General features: G+C 42.6%; 2 protein-coding genes across 2 annotated transcripts; one reads left to right on the plus strand and one right to left on the minus strand.

Annotated features, from left to right (window-relative positions):
- The first annotated feature begins 8,916 nt into the window (after positions 1-8,916).
- Positions 8,917-10,141, plus strand: LOC122034218 (mitogen-activated protein kinase kinase 5-like). Its single transcript, XM_042593366.1, has one exon. The coding sequence runs from the start codon at positions 8,943-8,945 to the stop codon at positions 9,972-9,974; it is 1,032 nt and encodes a 343-aa protein (XP_042449300.1). The 5' UTR covers positions 8,917-8,942; the 3' UTR covers positions 9,975-10,141.
- A 6,587-nt stretch (positions 10,142-16,728) lies between these two features.
- On the minus strand, positions 16,729-19,026 carry LOC122034217 (4-coumarate--CoA ligase 3-like). The gene is made up of 5 exons (XM_042593365.1): positions 17,968-19,026; positions 17,692-17,890; positions 17,408-17,621; positions 17,246-17,348; positions 16,729-17,163 (listed from the first exon to the last, which is right to left on the minus strand). The coding sequence occupies exons 1-5, from the start codon at positions 18,958-18,960 to the stop codon at positions 17,047-17,049; spliced, it is 1,626 nt and encodes a 541-aa protein (XP_042449299.1). The 5' UTR covers positions 18,961-19,026; the 3' UTR covers positions 16,729-17,046.
- Between the last annotated feature and the right edge of the window lie 634 nt (positions 19,027-19,660).

Here is a 19,660-nt window from a genome sequence, read left to right on the forward strand (position 1 = left end):
TCGGTTGGAAGGGACAGTAGGCGTTAGTCCGATTTAGGTCAATTTCGGAAACCTAAATCGGGACCTTGACTAGATCCTGGTCTCGGGGAGACATGATCTAATTACTACTCTTTATTACTGGGCTAACATTTATCTTGCAAGTTTATTGGACTAACACGTTTTACAGGACAAGAAAAGCACAAAAGGCCTTGGGTACTGTTCACCCAAGGCGCCTTCCAGGAGATGGAAGGAGCCTTTATGGAAGATGCCTTCAAGCATTTGAAGGCATCTTCACACTATTTATGGAAGGCGCCTTTAATGCTATGGAAGACACCTTCAACGCTATGGAAGGCGCCTTCCACAGGATAAAGTTTGACCTTCTCGGCGATAAGCTTCAGTAAATTTCAGGATCATATTTGTCTCATTGGAGGTGCCTTCAAGACCTTGGAAGGCACCTTCCACGCTCAATAAAAGAGGTGCTTGCCCATACTTTCAAATATAACTTCCATACGAGTTACTGCACATCTGATTGAGTTTCTGTCTGCTCCAGCTTCCTGATGCTGCTCCAGAAAGTTTGCATGCCTTTGAGCTATGCTTCCAAGACATCCGATCATCTCTGGCAGACTGACTGCAACACACCGAGTACTCCAACTTGATGGTAACGATTTATTAAGTGTTGCATTTCTAATTATTACTATTTTAAAAAGGGAAGTGTAAGCTGTTACACTATCCCTATCTTTGTACTCGATCGCCTCTTCCGGCGGTTCCGGAAGAGGCATTTAGTGATTACCCATCGATAGGTCAACGAGATCTGAGTCTTGAAGTAGGAGTCACTGTATACTCTGAACCAAGTAAACCGCCTGTGTTTCTCTGGTATCTTCTATTTTCATTTGTCTTATTCTCCACTGTGTATACTTTGTTTTTAACAAAAAAAACTAATTTTCAAAAACCATTTGATTCACCCCCTTCTCACGTGCGACTCGATCCAACAAACTCTAGGGATAACTTCCCTTATAACCTTGGCTTGACTCTTAGATTTAGGGTTAATTCTATAGCTATATGAAACTCTATGATAAGAGGATACATTATCCTTGGACTTAGGTTTATATCCCAAACATTTCTTATCCATAAATGACTTTTGTCTTTCTAAACCTAGGTTTTGTTTCTTAGACCCTTTAACATTATTTATTATTTTCTTAAGGGTCTTTTCTAATTGATCAAATCGTGACCTTAAAACTTGATTTTCTATCCTTAAATTTTAATTTTTTATGAGTGCCTTGAACATTTTTTTGGCACATATTTAGATTGTTTCATGTTCTTGCCTAAGTCATTTTCTACCTTTCTATCCTTATGTGGAGTTGTTCTAGAATGATATGATTGATAAATATCCTTAGAATTATAATGCTTTTTATTTTTATAATAAATAGTATCAAAATCATAAAAATTATTTCTAGCATGCTTTTTATCATAATATGAAGGAATATCATTAACTAATGTTACTTTAGATTTGCTCTTAGAAGCTTCCCCTTGACTTGAGCTTCCTTTTTTGTTCTTACTTTGAAGCCTCCTCTTTGGACATTCATTTTGATAATGCTTCTTGTAATTGTATAAGAAGCACACAATGTGTTCTTTATCCTTTCGTATCAAGGAGCTACTTCTCTTGGCCTCTCCTTCACCTTAGGTGACACTTTAGTCTTCTTCTTGACTAATTTTGAACACTTGTTCTTGTAGTATTCATTTTTCCTACACTCAAATCATATGATATGGTTTTTATTTTTAATAATTAAAATTGTTATACATTATTTACTTGTAGGGGTGACACATGATTCTTCTTAATTGACTCCAGACATTAAGACTTCTTCTTGTTCCGGTGTCAATGAACTATACTCTCCCTCAATTATTGAGGTGGATGTTGTTCGATCGATTACGCAAGTGAGAGGGGGGGGGGGAGGTGAATCACTTGGTTTTCAAAAATTCTCTTTTTGTAGTTTTGAAATCACAAGTATGCGCAGTAGAAATTAAAAAGAAACAGTACAAGAAAACATAGGCGATTTTTTTTGTTCAGAGCCTTCGGTGACTCCTACTCCAAGACCCAAATCACGTGGACCTATTGACAGGTAATTCACTAAAAACCTCTTTCAGTACATCCAGAAAAGGAAATCGAATACAAGGAAATTTAAAACAAGTGCAACACCCTGCACTTGTTCTTTTGCAGTAATTAAATACACAAAAATAAATGTTACCGACACTTAGAGATTGATGTTGAAGTGCTTGCGTCGATGTCGGTCTGTCGTCCATGATCGGAACTCCTCGGAGCAGTTGTCAGGCGCAGCAGATTCGCAACAAAGTAGTAGCAGGAGCTCGGAGCAATCAGAACCTCGAAAGAACGCGTAGTAGCTCGTATGGTAGTTGTTGTTGGTTGCTTGGTCGAGCCTGCCTTATATAGGCTATGGAAGGCACCTTCCATAGCCATGGATGACGCCTCCAATGAGGCAAATTTGATCCCGAACAGTCCGACACTTATCTACTGCGATGTCAACATTTTATCCTATAGAAGGCGCCTTCCATAGCCATGGAAGACGTCTTCTATAAATAGTACGAAGGCGTCTTCGACATTGTTTATCCGGAGGCAAATCAGCTCCTTTTGTCCTGCAAAACCATGTTAGTCCAAATAGCCTGCAAAACAAGTATTAGGACAAATAATAAATGATAATAAAAGATAGTAATTAGTTCATATTCTCCCAGAACTAAGAACTAGTAAAGGTCTCATTTTAGGGATCCCAAATAGACATAAACTAGACCAACACCTACTGTTCCTCTAACCAGGATGCATCCTCATTGGGTCACTCTCCTCCAATGACTTACCTTAACTTACTAGTTTGCCAAACATCCAGTCAGCCCGTCGACTTGTCTGGACTTCGTGCCAGCTATTCGATCGACCCGTCGACCTAGCTGAACTTCGTACCAGTTATCCGGTCTACCCATCAACTTAGTTGGATTTCATACCAGCTATCCGGTTGGCCCGTCGACCTAGCTGGATTTCGTATCAACTATCCTCTCGGTCCGTCAACCTAGCTGGATTTCGTACCAGCTATCTGGTCGGTCCGTCGACCTACTTAGATTTCGTACTAGCTATCCGGTCGACCTAGCTGGATTTCGTACCAGTTATCCAATCGACCCGTCGACCTAACTGGATTTCATATCAGCTATCCGGTCGACCTGTCGACTTAGCTGGATTTCCTATACACTCAATCAAGTGATTAGATCACGACAGAACTTAACTTAACTTACTTGTCATTCATAAAACTCCGGGTTAGACCGTTAGTGTGAACCGCACCAACAGATGCCTCCTTAATTTCATCATCGGATGTTGAACATCTCTCAACCTCTGACTCCTCATATACTTGAAATAAAGAGTTTCCCTCTTTTCTTTTTAGTTATTTTCTATAAAGGATGAATTTTCATGGAGTCTGGCCAATTTACTTCATAATTTACTTGCTTCCTTGAAATTGCCTATCTTGTATAAGATGTTATTAGGCAATAAATTAACTAAAATTTTGATTACCTTATTATTAGCATCGGATCTCTTTACTTTTTCTTTGGTCCACTTCTTCTCCTTGAGAAGCTTCCCTTTTCTATCCATGAGAGCTTGAAATCCCTCCATTAGAGTAAACATTTGCTCTATGCTCATCATGAAGAAATTCTCAACCTTGATTTTTAAAGATCGAAGCTTCCTAATCCGAACGGTAGAGATGCTCAAATGTCATATCCGAATCTATCTTGGAGTTCCATTGTAAAGTTGAGCTCATTCAATGATTTATCCTTTGGCTTGTTGAAATTTAGGATTCTAAGACTTCACTTCCTTCTTCTTCCTCTTGCTCTTTCTTTTTTCGACGATTAGTCTAAAGAATGACGACTTTGTTCTAATACCACTTGTTAGAACATGTAAAAATCTAGAGGGGGGAGGGGGTGAATAACTTCACTCACTTCTTTGAAGATGATTTACAATAGAAAATTTAAAGTAATACTAACACCTTGGATTTACTTCTTCACCTTCTTAAGATAATTAATTCAAAAGTACTCTGACTTTTATTATCTCATTTACTATGAAATTCTTCGATTTTCTCTTAACTCACTTAACTTTTTTTTTATATATTATTAATTATCAAAACTCAAGTTAAAGTCAAACTTAAATTTAATTAAACGGATGAACTTGACCGGTTGACAATTACACAAATAAAGTTATTGTCCTTAATATCTTTCTCGAATGGTCGAAAGGCGACTCTTATAGATAAACATTTAAAATGATTACGATGAGTCGTAGAGTTGAATCCTCTAAAAATTTAACCATAACTCTTCATGTAGCCCAATCTTGTTGGATACATCCAACGAGAGGAAGACTGCTCCCTTCAAATGGTTGACTGGCCGTTTCACCACGACACAAGATTTTCCTCAAAAGTCAAGAATCTTCCACTAGATTCTGTCATCACATATGCATGGTCAACTCAAATACAACATCAGAGGTCATGGCCACCGGGACTCGCTTGGAAACAGTCAGCTGTTCGAGACACACGGACTGAGTCAAGTAAACCATGCATAAGTTTGAGTTTTGCCATGTCACCTGATGGTGTTTGGGGGGGTTGACTTTGGAAATAAAAAATTAGGGTCTTTTTCACTTCCCTTTGACTTTATGCTCCCCTAGCTCTCTGACTTGCAAAGCATACTCCCATCGCTACCTACTCGCTCTCAATTTTCTATAGTTTGTGCTACTAAATTTAGAAGAAGAAAAAAAATAAAATAAACCGATCGAATCTACTCAAAATTCTACTTTGTCCAGGCAGTAAAATTTACGGAGTTGACCAATAACTGCCTCGTATATATGGTTGACCGGATTTTGTTTGGTCGGTTGACCTGGTGATCAAGTGCCCTATTTGAACGGGTAAAAAATGGCACAAGAGTTTGACGTAGTCTTCTAAACCCACACCATAAGCCAAACTGATAATTTATTAATCAAGTTCAAGTATCTTACCAAGAATCGGAACTTACTAACTCTTAATTAATTCGGTAAACTTGAAAATTAAATCATGTTAATATTTTTTTTTCTTCTCACATCGAAAATAATTTTAAAGTTTATTAGTAATTTCTACATAAATATCAATAGGATCTAGAGTTCAAGACTCAACTACGATGTATTATTAAGAGTTTTTCTCGAAATCAATCAGGAATCTAGAATTCGAAACTCAGCTGTATCATATTATTGAGATTTTTTTAATTAATTAATTTATTAGGATTTTTTTCATTAATCAATCAAAAATTTAAAGTTCGAGGCTCAACTGGGTGTATTGTTGATAAATTTTCTCATTATTAATCAATTAAGAATCTCGAGTCTCTTTAATCTCACATTTTATGATTGAGAACAATTCGTAGAAGCTTTTATAAATACCTTACTGCCCCCAGGGCGTAGCGCAGACGGTGGGCGCATGGTATCTCTGGCGTAATGGCCAGGGGTCGATTCTCAGGAACTGACGACCTGGGATTTACCCCGCCATGCGCCTATGGCCTGTGTACCTGCATGAACCTCCCTCCATATCCGTGGGGCCGGCACTAGGGGGGCCGCTAAGGTAGCGGATCTACCTTTTTTTATAAATACCTTACTCCGGCACTAGGGGGGCCGCTAAGGTAGCGGATCTACCTTTTTTTTATAAATACCTTACTCCAACAATATTAGAAAATATATTTTTCTCGATTTTTTTACTAAGATCAAATATAATATTAAATTAATTTTTTTATAAGGGAATATATATATAGAGAGAGAGAGAAAGAGAAATGTTATGCTACGGACCATTATTTACGGATTACTACGGACTAAATGTCATGTCATTGTTTTATTATTTTTTTATAAAAATTTTTCTCTTTCTTCTTTGTTTTTTTTTCCTTCTGCTTCGTTCGTTCTCGTTTCGCCGAGAAGCAGTTCACCGTGCCTCGTCGCGTGCCCACCACTCGCCCTGCTGTCGGCCATCGGTGGCCTCCGACCGCCTGGACCCACCCACACTATAGCCCAGTGCAGCCACATCTCGATTCCAGCCGTGATCCAATGCGGTCGCGACCATGTTGGGAAGGCGACCGAATTCCGGCGCTTTAGCAGCCGGAGGCAGGCGATTCCGGCCACAACTCCATTCCAATGGCGATCAAGCTTGATTCCAAGCGATTTCGACAGTGTTGGGCAGGCGACCGGATTCCGGTGCAGTCGCATCCGGATTCCGTTCGTGATCACGCAGGAATCCAGACGCGACCGCGCCTGCCTCCGTCGCGATCGCGTCCGGATTCCGGCGCTTCGTTTCAGCGAGAACGACGAAGAAGAGGCGCGCGCGTGAGGAAGAAGAAAAAAAAATCAAAGAAAGAGAAAATGTTTTATAAAAAAAATAAAATAATATGACATGGCACTGATCCATAATAATTCGCAGGATGGAATACGTAGTATAACATATATATATATATATATATATATATATATATATATATATATATATATATATATTTCGCAGGATGGAATACGTAGTATAACAAATATATATATCAAAGATTTAAAAATATAAAAATAATTTAAATTGGTTGGAGAGAAAGTGTGTATAAACCGATGGGTGACATCGATATTGTACGCATTTCGAGCAAGCATTTGAAGACAATTCGATGACATTTCATTTTTTTTATATCAATTTAACTCAGAATATAAATATATGTTCTATTTCAAAATTTCTTAACACAACTTCATTCAATAATAATATAATATATTTTTATTTATATATAATTTATAATAACATATAATTTATTAGATTAAGTTCCTGACTTTCCTAACTCTAATTTCTCCATCTGTCCTTGACCAACGAGTAAGAGTAGGAGAAAGGTGAAAATGAGGATGACTTGCGGAGGTTGAAGCTGGGCGGAGGCCAAATGACCATGTCATTTCACGTGGAGAATTTTCATTCGCAATTCAATTATTAGGGTTCTTATTCTTGTTATAACCAATTAAGTAGCGCCCATAACGACCCATTACATTAAGTGGATAGACATAATTCTTTCCTCTATCTCGTTTACTCATCTCCATATCCCTTCCCTGTCATCGCTCGTGGCCATAGCCACTCCCTCCATGGCTAGGCCCTTGCCCCTTGAGGTGTAGTCGTCGACATCGTCCCTCAACTGGGTTGTCACAACCGGATCAACATGTCCTCCACACTGACATACCCTTACATCAATGTCAGAGACGAACAACTGTAGATTGAGGTCCTACGTAAGACACTTGAGCATCACCTCACGTCGTGTTCGTGGACCAACTATATCTATCTCACTATTAACGGCAGGCTCTCTAATGTCAGCGTTAGCAGTTAACTTAGGATCATCCCAATCCATCTCTAATTCCTAGATTCGTCCCTGATCATAGACATGGACGGATCTAAAATTTTAAATTTATGGAGAAGTAAAGAAAAGAATTATGGTACATTATATTCTAAGGTTGGGCAACTAGGGAGACAAAAATATATATTTTAAATTAATTAATTTTATTTTATTCATATAATTAAGTATTAGTTTTTATATATTATTGAAGGTTATATACAATTTATTAATTTTAATTAGTAAATCAACCGTCATGTGCTTGTTGAAAAATATTAATTTGGACCTTAAATTATCTAAAATTAGTTCAGATATCAATCAAGGAAACAGAAGAGGAAGTAAATTATCAATAAATTTAATATAATTTTTTCCTTTTAAAATTATCAAAAATTATCAAAAAGATAAGGACATAGTTGTCTTTTATAATTTTTTTTTTCGCATTTGGTATTGGTCAAAGGGGATTAAATATTATTTTTAAAAATATAGAGGGGAGGGTAAAATAGAAAATAGAGAGGATTAAAAGTATTTCCTTTATTCTACAAATAAAACATAAAAGTTTTCTAGTTGTATATATATATATCAAAGATTTAAAAATATAAAAATAATTTAAATTTATAAAACAATAATACTCGAACAATAATAAAATTAGTTGTTGTCGAATAGTTTAACAACTATGTCCCCCCACCTAATCTCTTCATCAATGATCGAGTGTCAACTCTTAGATCGATCTCGAGGTATTACTCTCCTTGATAGTAGTAGCATCATAATTAATACCAAGTCGTCGGCAACAACACCACCAAACAATTTTACAAGTGTCGAAAGATTTCGTAGGCAATAGTGCTTGCTTTCCAATGGATGCCTCAACAATGCGGCTCCCATCCATATCATATGTTATCCTACTAATTATTGTCGTGGATCCTTATATTTAGTGAGGGTTTCCTTGAACTTTTTACTTTGCTAGCATAGATTTATTATGAGTTTGATGATTATGCTTCCTATTTAAACACATAGGAGTTCTTTCCAACTAAATCAAACGAGGAAATCAATCCTTTCTATGCATAAATCATATCCTCTGTCCCAAAATTCTCATATCCCTCGTGTCCTTTCGTCAATCAGACGGGGCATCACATCCTCATGATATGTATTGTATTCTTAAAATGTGATCTAACTTCTCCGATCGACGAGGATACACGAAGACACGAAAATCTTAAGATAGAGGATCTAATCTCTTCTATACAGAGATGGATCCACGAATTCCAAAAAAAAAACAAATATACAAATGATTATAATTTTTAATGATTCTATTAAAGGTACAATTGAACATTATAAGTAGAGCTGGACTAAAAAAAAAGATTTAGGAGGAAGAAGGTAATAAAAAAAATTGCAAAAAAAAGAAAGGCCTTATTATTTCCCTTTTGTTTTTTTACTTGTTCAGTGGTTTCTAAGAACACTGCATATATTCATTAAACCCCTCGACAAAGTTTGAAATTAGCAATCAGCCCCTTTCTATAATGGGGCGATCACTATAAAATGACGGGTCTTGTTATCTCCCACAAATCTCGCCTAAAGTAGTCATGCGGCCCGGTTCGGAATCGGCCCGCTCCCCACAGCCGAGTAAAGGCGGCCCGCCGATGCGCCCTCGCCGCCGGCAGAACCTCACCCTCCCCCTTCCTCTCCCTCTCCCCGTGCCACAGCGCGAGCCCTCCTCTCTGGCCGTCCCCCTCCCCCTGCCCCCGCCCTCAGTCTCCTCCCCTGTCCCTGCCCTGACAGATCTAGAGCGCATCAGCCGCGTCGGCAGCGGCGCAGGCGGTACCGTCTGGCTCACCCGCCACCGCACCACCGGCCGTCTCTACGCCCTCAAGGTCATCCACGGCCACCACGACGAAGAGGTCCGCCGCCAGATGCGCCGCGAGATCCAGATCCTCCGCGCCGCCGACAGCCCCTCCGTTGTGCGCTGCCACGGCTTCTATGACTGCGGCGGCGAGATCTATATTCTTCTCGAGTATATGGACGGCGGATCCCTCGAGGGCCGCCGCTTTTCCTCCGAGGCCCAGCTGGCCGACGTCGCGCGGCAGGTACTCTCGGGTCTCGCGTACCTCCACCGCTGCCGGATCGTGCACCGCGACATCAAGCCGTCGAACCTACTCGTCAACGCCCGCGGCGAGGTCAAGATCGCCGACTTCGGAGTGGGGCGGATCCTAGCCAAGACGATGGATCCCTGCAAATCCGCTGTGGGAACGATCGCCTACATGAGCCCCGAGCGGATCAACACCGACCTCAACGAGGGCTCCTACGACGGCCGCGCCGGCGACATCTGGAGCTTCGGAGTGAGCATCCTCGAGTTCTACCTTGGTCGATTTCCCTTCGGGGACCGACTGGGGAGGCAGGGTGATTGGGCCAGCCTCATGATGGCGATCTGCTACGCGGCGCTACCCGAGGCACCATCCACCGCCTCTCCGGAGTTCCGTAACTTCATCGGTTCGTGCCTGCAGAGGGAGCCTGGTCGGAGGCTCACGGCGGAGCATCTCCTCCGCCACCCCTTCCTCGCCCAGGCGGCGCCGCTGATCCCCGACCTATCGTCCCTGAGACTTGGTCAGCAAGAATAAGACGCTTTTCCATTTTTTTACAAATCACCCTCGTATTATAACAATTCGAAGTGACCATTCGCTACCCTCATATTACTCCATTTACTTCTTGATTCTTTACTGTAAACACCCTAAATTTGCACAAATCCAAGACGCGGCGGGGTATTAAAGCTTCTAAAAGCAATTTTCTATTTCAATATTTTTCCTTTTTCACATTAATTTTGTATTAAATTTGATGTTAGATTTAGTAGTTTAAACAACTTATGAATAATTTATATGTACTAATTATTAATATTCATGAATAATTTATATGTGCAACTTAGTAATATTCATGAATAAAGATAATAAACTATTCATGAACAATTTTTGTGAATCATTTATTGTTTCCGTTTGAGATCGCGGCTTGGTGAGTCAGCATAGAGCAATTATCACAGAGAAGGCTGTGGGTGACACGGAGTGTGGGGGTGGGGGTTAGTTGGTTTACAAAACTCCTACAAATACATAGCAAGAGGTTAGAATGAGCATCGAGTTGGACTCGACGTCACCACTCCGAAGCTCAAATTAGCACAAAGCTCAAGTTAGAGAAAGGTTAAAGTTGTAGAGAAGTTTAAGAGCCTAAAAAGTTACGTTAACATACCCGTGCTTGCAGGGCGGGCGACCTTTATAGAGATGTAATTGGGTCCTCATGTTATCTATGTGTTTCGAGATGAACGCTTACATTGCTCACGTCCTCAGGAAGAAATAGCTTCATTATCCATATTTTTCGGGATAAACGGCTACAGTACCCATGTCCGCCGGGAAGGAACAGTTACATTGTATATGTCTTCTGGGAGGAACGATTGAACGAGCCATGTAGTATGTGAGTCATGCTAGAGGGAGTTAGGCGACCGGACTGAGGGAGTTTGGGGTTGAGGGAGTTGAGTAGCCGAACTAAGGAAATTAGGTGATCGAGCTGAGGGAGTCGGGTAGTCGAGCTGAGGGAGTTAGGTGATCGAGCTAAAGGAGTTAGGTGTTGGGGGAATCGAGTAGCCAAGCTGAGGGAGTTAGGTGACCAGACTAAGGGAGTCGGGTAACTAAGCTTAGGGAATTTGGTGTGTCACTTTGTCCAAGGTTGACTTTTTGTCCCCTTAACACACAACTCCGCTTGAACTTTGACCAAGGGCTTGACTGCTTTACGGGGTAATTGTCATTTTTCATTTATATGGAATACCCCTCACACCCTGAGTCTTCCATTACTTCTTCTATTCAAAGAAGATGTATGTCAGGGTCTTCTACTTTGCAACGAGATCTTCCTATAGCTTCCTAGTGGTCGTGTCTGTTTCCTTTGAGGAGTTGGTGGAACCACAAAGAATAAGTAGAAAAGTCACCGACCTTAGGGGCCATGTTGATTACATGTTGATTATTCGTAATATTCCGTTTGCGTCTAGATCATTCTCTCTAACTATCTTTCCATGTCTATTTGCTTTGATTACATTCTGTTTTACTTTTGTGATTTCTCTGGATTCCCTCTCTCTCTCACCCTCTCGTTTCTTTTTCACATTTAAATTTTGATTTGTGATTGTGACATCCAATACTTTTGATTTGGTCTAGACTATTAAGTTTGATTGATAAGCTAGTACTTGATCCTTAGTCCCTGTGGATTCGATCTTATTATTATTACTTGACGATACTTCCGTGCACTTGCGGATTTATCACATATAAAAAAATTCGAGTGGTATTGTACCAACTTCGAACAATTAAAAAAAAGATTTATCAGAAAAGGTGATTGCACAAATTTTGGCTTAATACGAAAGGCTAAAAATGAAAAATCAAAAAACTTTTGCTCAAATGGTGGTTGCACTAATTCAGAGTGACTCTAGCTCTGATACCAATTGTAAGATTGTATAGAACGTGAGAGAGGGCGAATGAATCATGTTTTAAAAATTTTCTTTTTCAGTTTGAAAATCAGTGCATAGCATAAGAAAAAAGAATAAGAAAAGGAATCAAAGAAATTAGAACATGATTGGTTTTACTTGATTCAGAACCTTAGATGACTTCTATTCTAAGACCCTAGCCCTTTAGGACGTATCCAATGAGTAATCCACTAAACAATCGAATCTCGCTTACAAAAGAAGAAAATGTAACACTTTATTATGCAAGAATAATAGTATTTAACCAAAAATAATGTTACCAAGACTTACAAAGTGTGAAGAGTAGAGCTTGAGGTTGGTGTTGCTCTAACCATAGGAATTGGGCATAGCAGTATTACAGCAAAGCAGAAGCATGAAGATGGTGCAGCAACAAGAGCTTTGAAACTTATTTGAAAGTTGTAATTAAAGAGCTGGATGAATCTTCCTTATATAGGTCATTAGAGGTGTCTCCAATGCCCACCAAGATGCCTCCATCAAATTTGAATATGATCCCTGAGTTTTTCCATTTATCCATTTTGGAGGTGCCTCTAATTGTTTGAAGGTGCCTCCAACCCTTCAACCCAATGCGCCTCTAGTAACTAGAGGCACCTTTAGTACTGAAACATTATCCTCGTAGTTTATCTGCTCTAGGGTGTCTCCATCTATCCAAGGAGCCTCTAGCACCTCAATTGAGGCACCTCCAATCAATTGAGGCTCCTCCAGTACTATTCATCCAAGGCTTATATTTTGCATTTAACTCTTGCAAAAGCGTGTTAGCCGAAATAACAAAATTCCCAACAAAATAAAGTTAACACATAATAAAATAAAATAAATAAATTTATGAATTAGATCCTTTCTTACTAAGATTATGACATAGTCTTTGTCTCAATTTAAATTTCTAAAATGGATCTAAGTTAGACCAACACCTACAGTCCTTCTAGGATTCATCCTTACTGAATCTCTTCTCCCGTTGCTTACCTCAAGTTACCATATGCAGACTTACTTGACGTCTGACCCACTAGGTTTTCCTACTAGATGCCTCATCTGGACTTCAGCAGTTGTCAGGTCATGCAGACCCAACTGTAATTTTTGTCAAATATCAAATCCTCTCTTGACCTATTTAGGCTTTCTGTCAATTATCAGATCCTCATAACCTAACTGGACTTTATCTTGGTATTGGGGTCCTCTAGACCCGTCAAGTTCTTTAGCCTGTACACTTGATAAATATATTAGATCACACAGAATCTAATTTTAACCTCTTATCATATATCAAACCCTGAGTTTGTTATTAGTGCTAACTACACCAACAGTCCATCAACGGTTGATATGTCACCTCTATATTTTTTAGTTCAAAAGACATAACAATATAACAAAAGGTTCCATCTGAGGTGATGAAACTGATTTTTTCTTAATCTTCAATGATTAGAGGAATTTGGTGGTAACCCTGATATACATCCAGTATGCATATGAGTTCGTAGCCCGAGATCGAATTAGTTGGTCAATTCGAGGTATAGGGTGGCAATTCTTAGGGAAAGTTTTGTTGGAGTCTTGAAAGTCCACACAAACCCCCCACTTGCCACTGCACTTGGGAACCACCACCACATTCGCTAATCAGGTCGGTAAATGGACTTCCCAAATATGGCTGACCTCCAACAACTTTGTAATCTTAGCTTTGATTATCTTATTTTATTCGGCCCTGAAGTGTCGCTTTTTCTATCGGACCGACCTAGCATCTGGGTCGGTGTTGATTCGGTGCTCCATGCCCAAGGATGATACCCTGTGATCTCCTTAGCCGACCAAGCAAAGACATCTTGGTTGCAAAAGAGAAAAGTAATTACTTTTTACTTTAACTCAAGTGGGAGGTCAGTTGCCACCTGAGTAGTGCGGTTCGGATGCTCGGGCATAATGGATACTTCTTCATGTCTCTTGGTCAGCCAATCCAGAGGGATGTTGTGAACGAGCTGGACCTACGCTCCTCTTGTTCTCTGAATTTATCACGAGTTGACATGTACCACCTCGATATAACATTTTTATTGCAGTAGTCTGATCACCTCTGACTTTGCCTACCTAGTCGTCCATAGGGAACTTTATCTTATGGTGATAAGTGAAGACCATAGATCGAAACAAACTCAATGATGGTTGTTTGAGGATGACATTGTAAGAGGATGAGACATCGACTATTGCGAAGACAATAATCTAAGTCTGCTTCCAAAGCTCTTCTCCCAAGGATAGTAGAAGATTAATTTTCCCCAGAGGCTCCACCTCATGCCCAATAAAGTCAAACAATGTCGTATAGATAGGTTGTAGCTCATGTCGATATATTTTTATCTAGTCAAAGGTCTTCTTGAAGAGCATATTCACTGAGCTCCCTATGTTGATGAAGACTCTCACCTCCTTGTAGTTAGCTATTATAGCCCATATCACTAGTGTGTCTTCGTAAGGAGTACTACCCCTTCCAGGTCATGGGCACCAAAACTGATCAGGGGGCATACCTCCAGACAAGGATTGTTGCCGATCTTGTAGCTTTTGAGTTTTAGGCCATGACTCTTTCAGGTTTAGTTCGAATCTCCATCAGTCGATCCTCTTGAGATTATATTGATGCCGCTTCGGGATGAGGGATCCTCTCTAGCACCCTCAGGGTGAGTTTCCTATCAACGCTGAGCTGGTTCATGAGACCGGGATCTCCTTCTCAGGGGCTTGCCCCTTCGACGATTGCTTCAGTGCTCCAAGTTCTGACCATGAGTGTGTTAGGAGGGCGACCTCTAAATTGACCCTGGAGGGGGTTCTAGGGTTGGTAGACATTCCTTGGCTGCTTGACGGAGTTCTCTAACATACTTCTAGCACTCATGGGTGAAGTGCCCTCGAGAGTGGTGGAAAGCACAACATCTCTCCAACTCTTCACCATTTGACCTATTGGGCCTCAGGTCAGAGGTTGAGACTTCTTCCATGGTTTGCATCGTTCTCCCACCTGTCCAGGATAGAGCAAAGTGGTGGTTGGTAAACGATTCCTTGTACCACATAGGTGGCAAGGGAGCTTTGTGCTTAGGTCGGGCCACTGCAAGTGTCATCACACTAGTCTCTTTCTTCCTTACTGACTGAACCTCTTTGACATTGATGCATTTCATAGATTGACCTAAGAGGTGATCAAAATTCATTGGGGACTTCTTCACCATAGTTTAGAAGAAGTCTCCTTTCTACAGGTCTTGAGAGAAAGCACTTATGAGCACCTAAGAGGTGGACATGGGCACATCCAGAGCCACCTCATTGAACCTTTGTATGTATTCTCTCATAGTTTTCTTGACTATCTATTTTAAGGGAAATAGGTTGAGGGGCATCTTGTAATATTGCTTATTGTTGGCGAAGAAGTGTAGAAACACGACCTTGAAATCAGTGAATGTTTGAATGGAGGAAGGTGGTAATCGATTAAACCACCATTAAGCAGAGATGAAAAAGATTGTTAGAAAAAACTCTGTACTTGACGTCATTTGTATGTTGGTGTAATAGGGTGATGTTCTCAAACAGACCCAGGTGATCCTTGGGGGTCGACTAACTTGATATATTCTTCTACCTAAGGTGCCCAGAAGTTGCGCGGTAGGTCATCATCTAGGATACATCTAGAGAAAGGCGTGCCTTGGAAACTTCTTTCCTCGACCTGTGGGGGCTTTTTGCTTTGATTTTGATTTCAAGGGGGTTTCGTCCACCATCAATTTGTGTGAGTGTTCATTAGGCGGAATCATGGTCTTGTTACGTTGTTGGCAAAGGTAGTCAGAGGAGAGGACCCACTAGGGCCAACGACACTCGATTGAGAATAGGTGGCACCTCAATCGAGGCAGCTGGTGCCTCTTTAGGAGTTGGATTCGCTGGAAGGAATTATTGTAGTGCCCATTATACCGCTTGGTCAAGTAGCATTTAGAGGTCTGCTCGGGCTATGGTGATGGTCTCACCTTGAGCCATATTGTCTATGAAGCTGGGATCCTAGACAATTTTCTAGAGTTTTACCATCTCAATGTCTTAGTTCAAGTGGTTCCCACAGGCAACACCAATTTGTTTCTGTCTGAGATTGCGATCTGGTGAGTGAGTGCAGAGAAACTATCGTGGAGAAAGTTGTGGTGACACTTAGGCAGAAGGGTGGTTCACAAAGTTCCTACAAAAAATCAGCAAGAGGTTAGAATGGATGCCGATGTTAGACTCGATGTGACCACTCCGACGCTCAAGTTACCACAAGACTCAAGCCAGAGAAAGGTTAAAGTTGTAGAGAAGATGAAAGCCTAAAAAGTTGTGTTCACATGCATGCATTCGCGAGAGAGGGCGACCTTTTATAGAGATGTAGTTATGCCCTAGCGTTCTTTACGTGTTCTAAGATGAACGCTTATGTTGCCCACGCCCTCTGGGATAAACAACTACATTTTCCACACCCTCTAAGAAGGAACGACTACATTACGTTGTACACGTCTTCTAGGAGAAATTGTTCAACGAGGCATGTAGGATGCGAGTCCTGTCCGAGGGAGTCGGGTGACCAAGCTGAGTGAATCTAGAGTTGAGGGATTAGGGTAGCCGAGCTGAGGGAATCAGGTGACCCCACTAAAGGAGTCAAGTGTTGAGGGAGTTAGGTAGCCGAGCTAAAGGAGTTAGGTGATCGGGCTGAGAGAGTTGGGTAGCCAAAGCTGAGGGAGTCAGTTATTGGGAGAGACGGTAGCCGAGTTTAGGGAGTCAAGTAATTGGACCGAGGGAGTTGGATAGTCGAGCTGAGGGAGCCGGGTGCGTCGTTTTGAAAAGGTTGACTTTCTATCCGCTTATCGTATCATTCTATTTGACTTTGCGCCACTATCTGTCACATCATTTATCAGTAATTTTTTTTTATCAAATTTATAAATAAATAGAAAAGCTCTTAAAACAGATAAATAAACATAAAATATTAAGCTCCTAACCACGTTTAGATGCACGCGATCGGATCCTTACAACCTCATGAGGATAACAAGTATTTTGAAGTACAATGTGGTCGACAACCCTAACAATTGAATTATCGAGCTTAGATTCTACAGTGTCTTTACCTTCTCTTTTGTAAGATCCCTACAAGAATCCAAGTCCATAAGAGGGATCTTGTACCAGGAGCTACGTCTCCAGTGATGAACAGTAGTCCTACATGCAAACTTATTATCATAATATCAAACCCAATTTTGCTCCAAAGACACTTGTAAATCATTTTATGGGAATGGACTTGCGAGCCTCGATCTCAGGTCCTTCCGCAGAATTTTGCCAGATGGCGCCTTCGGAATGGCCTCCACGAAGAACACCTTCCCGATCCTCTTGTAGAAGATCACCTAGACCATATATATTTGCAATAACCCCTTTCAATTTAGTACTAATTAAATGTATTGTGATTTAATTAAGTTGAGAAGTTACCCGCTTGGAGACGTACTGCTTGATCTCGTCGTCGGTGATCTGTGAGCCGTTTGACCGGACGACGAAGGCCACGGGGATTTCTCCGGCGGCCTCGTCTTTCATCCTGCGGAGCGTTCGTTCAGGTTAAAATGGAGGAGGAATTGGGAATCTGTAGTTGCTTACGGGACTACGGCAGCGTCGGCGATGTCATGGTGGGCGATGAGCAGCGCTTCGAGCTCCGCCGGCGCAACCTGGAAGCCCTTGTACTTGATGATCTCTTTCAGCCTGTCGACGATGAAGATTTCGTCGTCGTCGTCGACCAGGCCGATGTCGCCGGTGTGCAGCCAGCCTTCCTCGTCGATCGTGTTCTTCGTGGCTTCCGGATCGTTCAGATACCCTGCAACGATCGTGGCGATGAGAAAAAGATGCGAATTGAGATTTCGAATCGAATTCTGATCTCGAATTACCTTTCATGATTTGTTCTCCCCTGATGCAGATCTCTCCGCTCTTGTTGCGGCCGAGCGGGAGGCCGGTGTCGGGGTCCACGATCTTGAGCTCGGCGTTCCTCACCACCGTGCCGCAGGCGCCGGACTTCACCGGAAACGGCTCCCTGGCGAACGCCAGACACATCGCCAGCACCGGCCCTGCTTCCGTCATCCCGTACCCCTGTTAATCCCACATTGTTCATCAAAAGATCGAACAGGGCATGGATTTTGCATGCATTCAATTAGTGATGTGTCAACCTGGCCCAACGTGGCATTGGGGAGCTTGGCCATGAACTTGTCCTCCAGCTCCTTCCCCATGGGTGCGGCCCCCGACATGACGATGCGGATGGAGGACAAATCGTAGCCGTCGACGAGGGAGCTCTTGACGAACTCGAGCACGATGGGCGGGACGAAGGGCGCGACGGTGACGCGGTGGAGCTGCACCAGCTCCAACATGGCGGAGATCTCGAACCTGCGCATGAGGAGGATGGCGGCGCCGACGCGGAGGCCGCAGAGCAGCACCGAGTTGAGTGAGTAAATGTGGAAGAGAGGCAGGACGCAGAGAAGCACGTCTTCCTTCCGGAAGTAGAGGTTCGGGTTGTCTCCGTCCACCTGCTGCGCCACGCTCGTGATCAGGCTCCGGTGAGTCAGCATCACCCCCTTGGGAAGCCCCGTCGTTCCCGATGAGTACGGCAGCGCCACTACTTCGTCCGCGTCGATCTCCTCCTCCTCTGTTTCCTCCGCTTCCTTCGTTAACTCCGAGAAGCTCCTGCAGCCCTCCGGCAGAGGATCGTCCACACAGACGACCACCACTCCTCGCTCACGCGCGAACTCCCGCACCTTGTCCACGTAACACGATTCCGTGACGATCACCCTCGCTCCGGCGTCCGCCGCCTGCTTGTGAATTTCTGCGGGGGTGTAGAACGGATTCGCCGTTGTCGCCACGGCGCCGTGGCGGGAGGCGCCGAGGAAGGCGAGGACGAACTCCGGCGAGTTCCGCAACAGAATCATGATCACCTCCCTCCTGCCGACGCCGAGCCGGAGAAGACCCGCGGCGACGCGCCTGGACGCGAGGTCCACCTCGGCGTAGCTCATGACGGCGCCGCTCGCGCCGTCGATAAGGCAGGGGCGGTCGCCCAAGTCCGCCAGCCGTTCGAAGCAGTAATCGTGCAGCGGCCGCCGGTTGTCGATGGCGATGTCCGGTAACTTCGACCGGAAAATAGTCTCCTCCGGCGTCAAGTACGATCCCATGTCGAGCAGTAACGAGAAGAGTGGGTAGGCTTCGGTTTCTTCCCTGAGAAATCCGGCGACGGAGGGGAAGGTAAATATACTGGTGGTGGGTTTAAGGAGTAGGTCAGGACACAAATGGAATTACCGTAAATCTCTGTACACAAATTAGGAATACAAAGATTGATCTTTGGTTGGTGGAACAAGTGACTGGTCGTCGCAATTGCTGACTAAAGACAACAACTAGCGGTCTAGATCACGCCATGTCATCATTTCACCCACCCCATTACGATCGCAGTCGTTGGAGCGCACTGGAGGCTTAAAAGGATAAAATCCAAAAAACATGTAACTTCATTCGAGTGGGCCCGGATTACCTAACCTGAACCTGGTTCGGGTACGGTGGGTGAGATTTAGCGGCGGCCTAATTCTGCCTCCGCAAAAGCGTCTCACGATCATGCCGTTGATCTAACAAATCGACGGCAAAGGAGGGTTCAGATGGCTACCAAGGAGAGTGCCAAGCGGGAGTCGCCATCTCACCTACTAAACTACCATTGACGTGTACGCAGTCTAAGCCAAGGAAAAGATGGGCTCGGTATGTAAGTGCTTGTCGAGTGCCCGGCACGATTCGTGGCTGGCTTGGAGTTGTGCCCGTGGTGGATAGTTAGAGACGAAGGATGTAAACTTATTCGTAAGAAATTCATTAAAAATTGATATATTAATGACC

The sequence above is a fragment of the Zingiber officinale genome, chromosome 11B (genome assembly GCF_018446385.1).
Source record: "Zingiber officinale cultivar Zhangliang chromosome 11B, Zo_v1.1, whole genome shotgun sequence".
Taxonomy (NCBI): Eukaryota; Viridiplantae; Streptophyta; class Magnoliopsida; order Zingiberales; family Zingiberaceae; genus Zingiber; species Zingiber officinale.

Bases quoted from the DNA above. Each gene is read 5' to 3' on its own strand.
- LOC122034217 (XM_042593365.1), bottom strand. From the start codon at position 18,960: ATGGGATCGTACTTGACGCCGGAGGAGACTATTTTCCGGTCGAAGTTA. The intron at 17,349-17,407 runs GTAAGCAACTAC...AACGCTCCGCAG, and splicing joins GCCGACGCTGCCGTAGTCCC to GATGAAAGACGAGGCCGCCG. The intron at 17,164-17,245 runs GTAACTTCTCAA...TATATGGTCTAG, and splicing joins AGCAGTACGTCTCCAAGCGG to GTGATCTTCTACAAGAGGAT.
- LOC122034218 (XM_042593366.1), top strand. From the start codon at position 8,943: ATGCGGCCCGGTTCGGAATCGGCCCGCTCCCCACAGCCGAGTAAAGGC.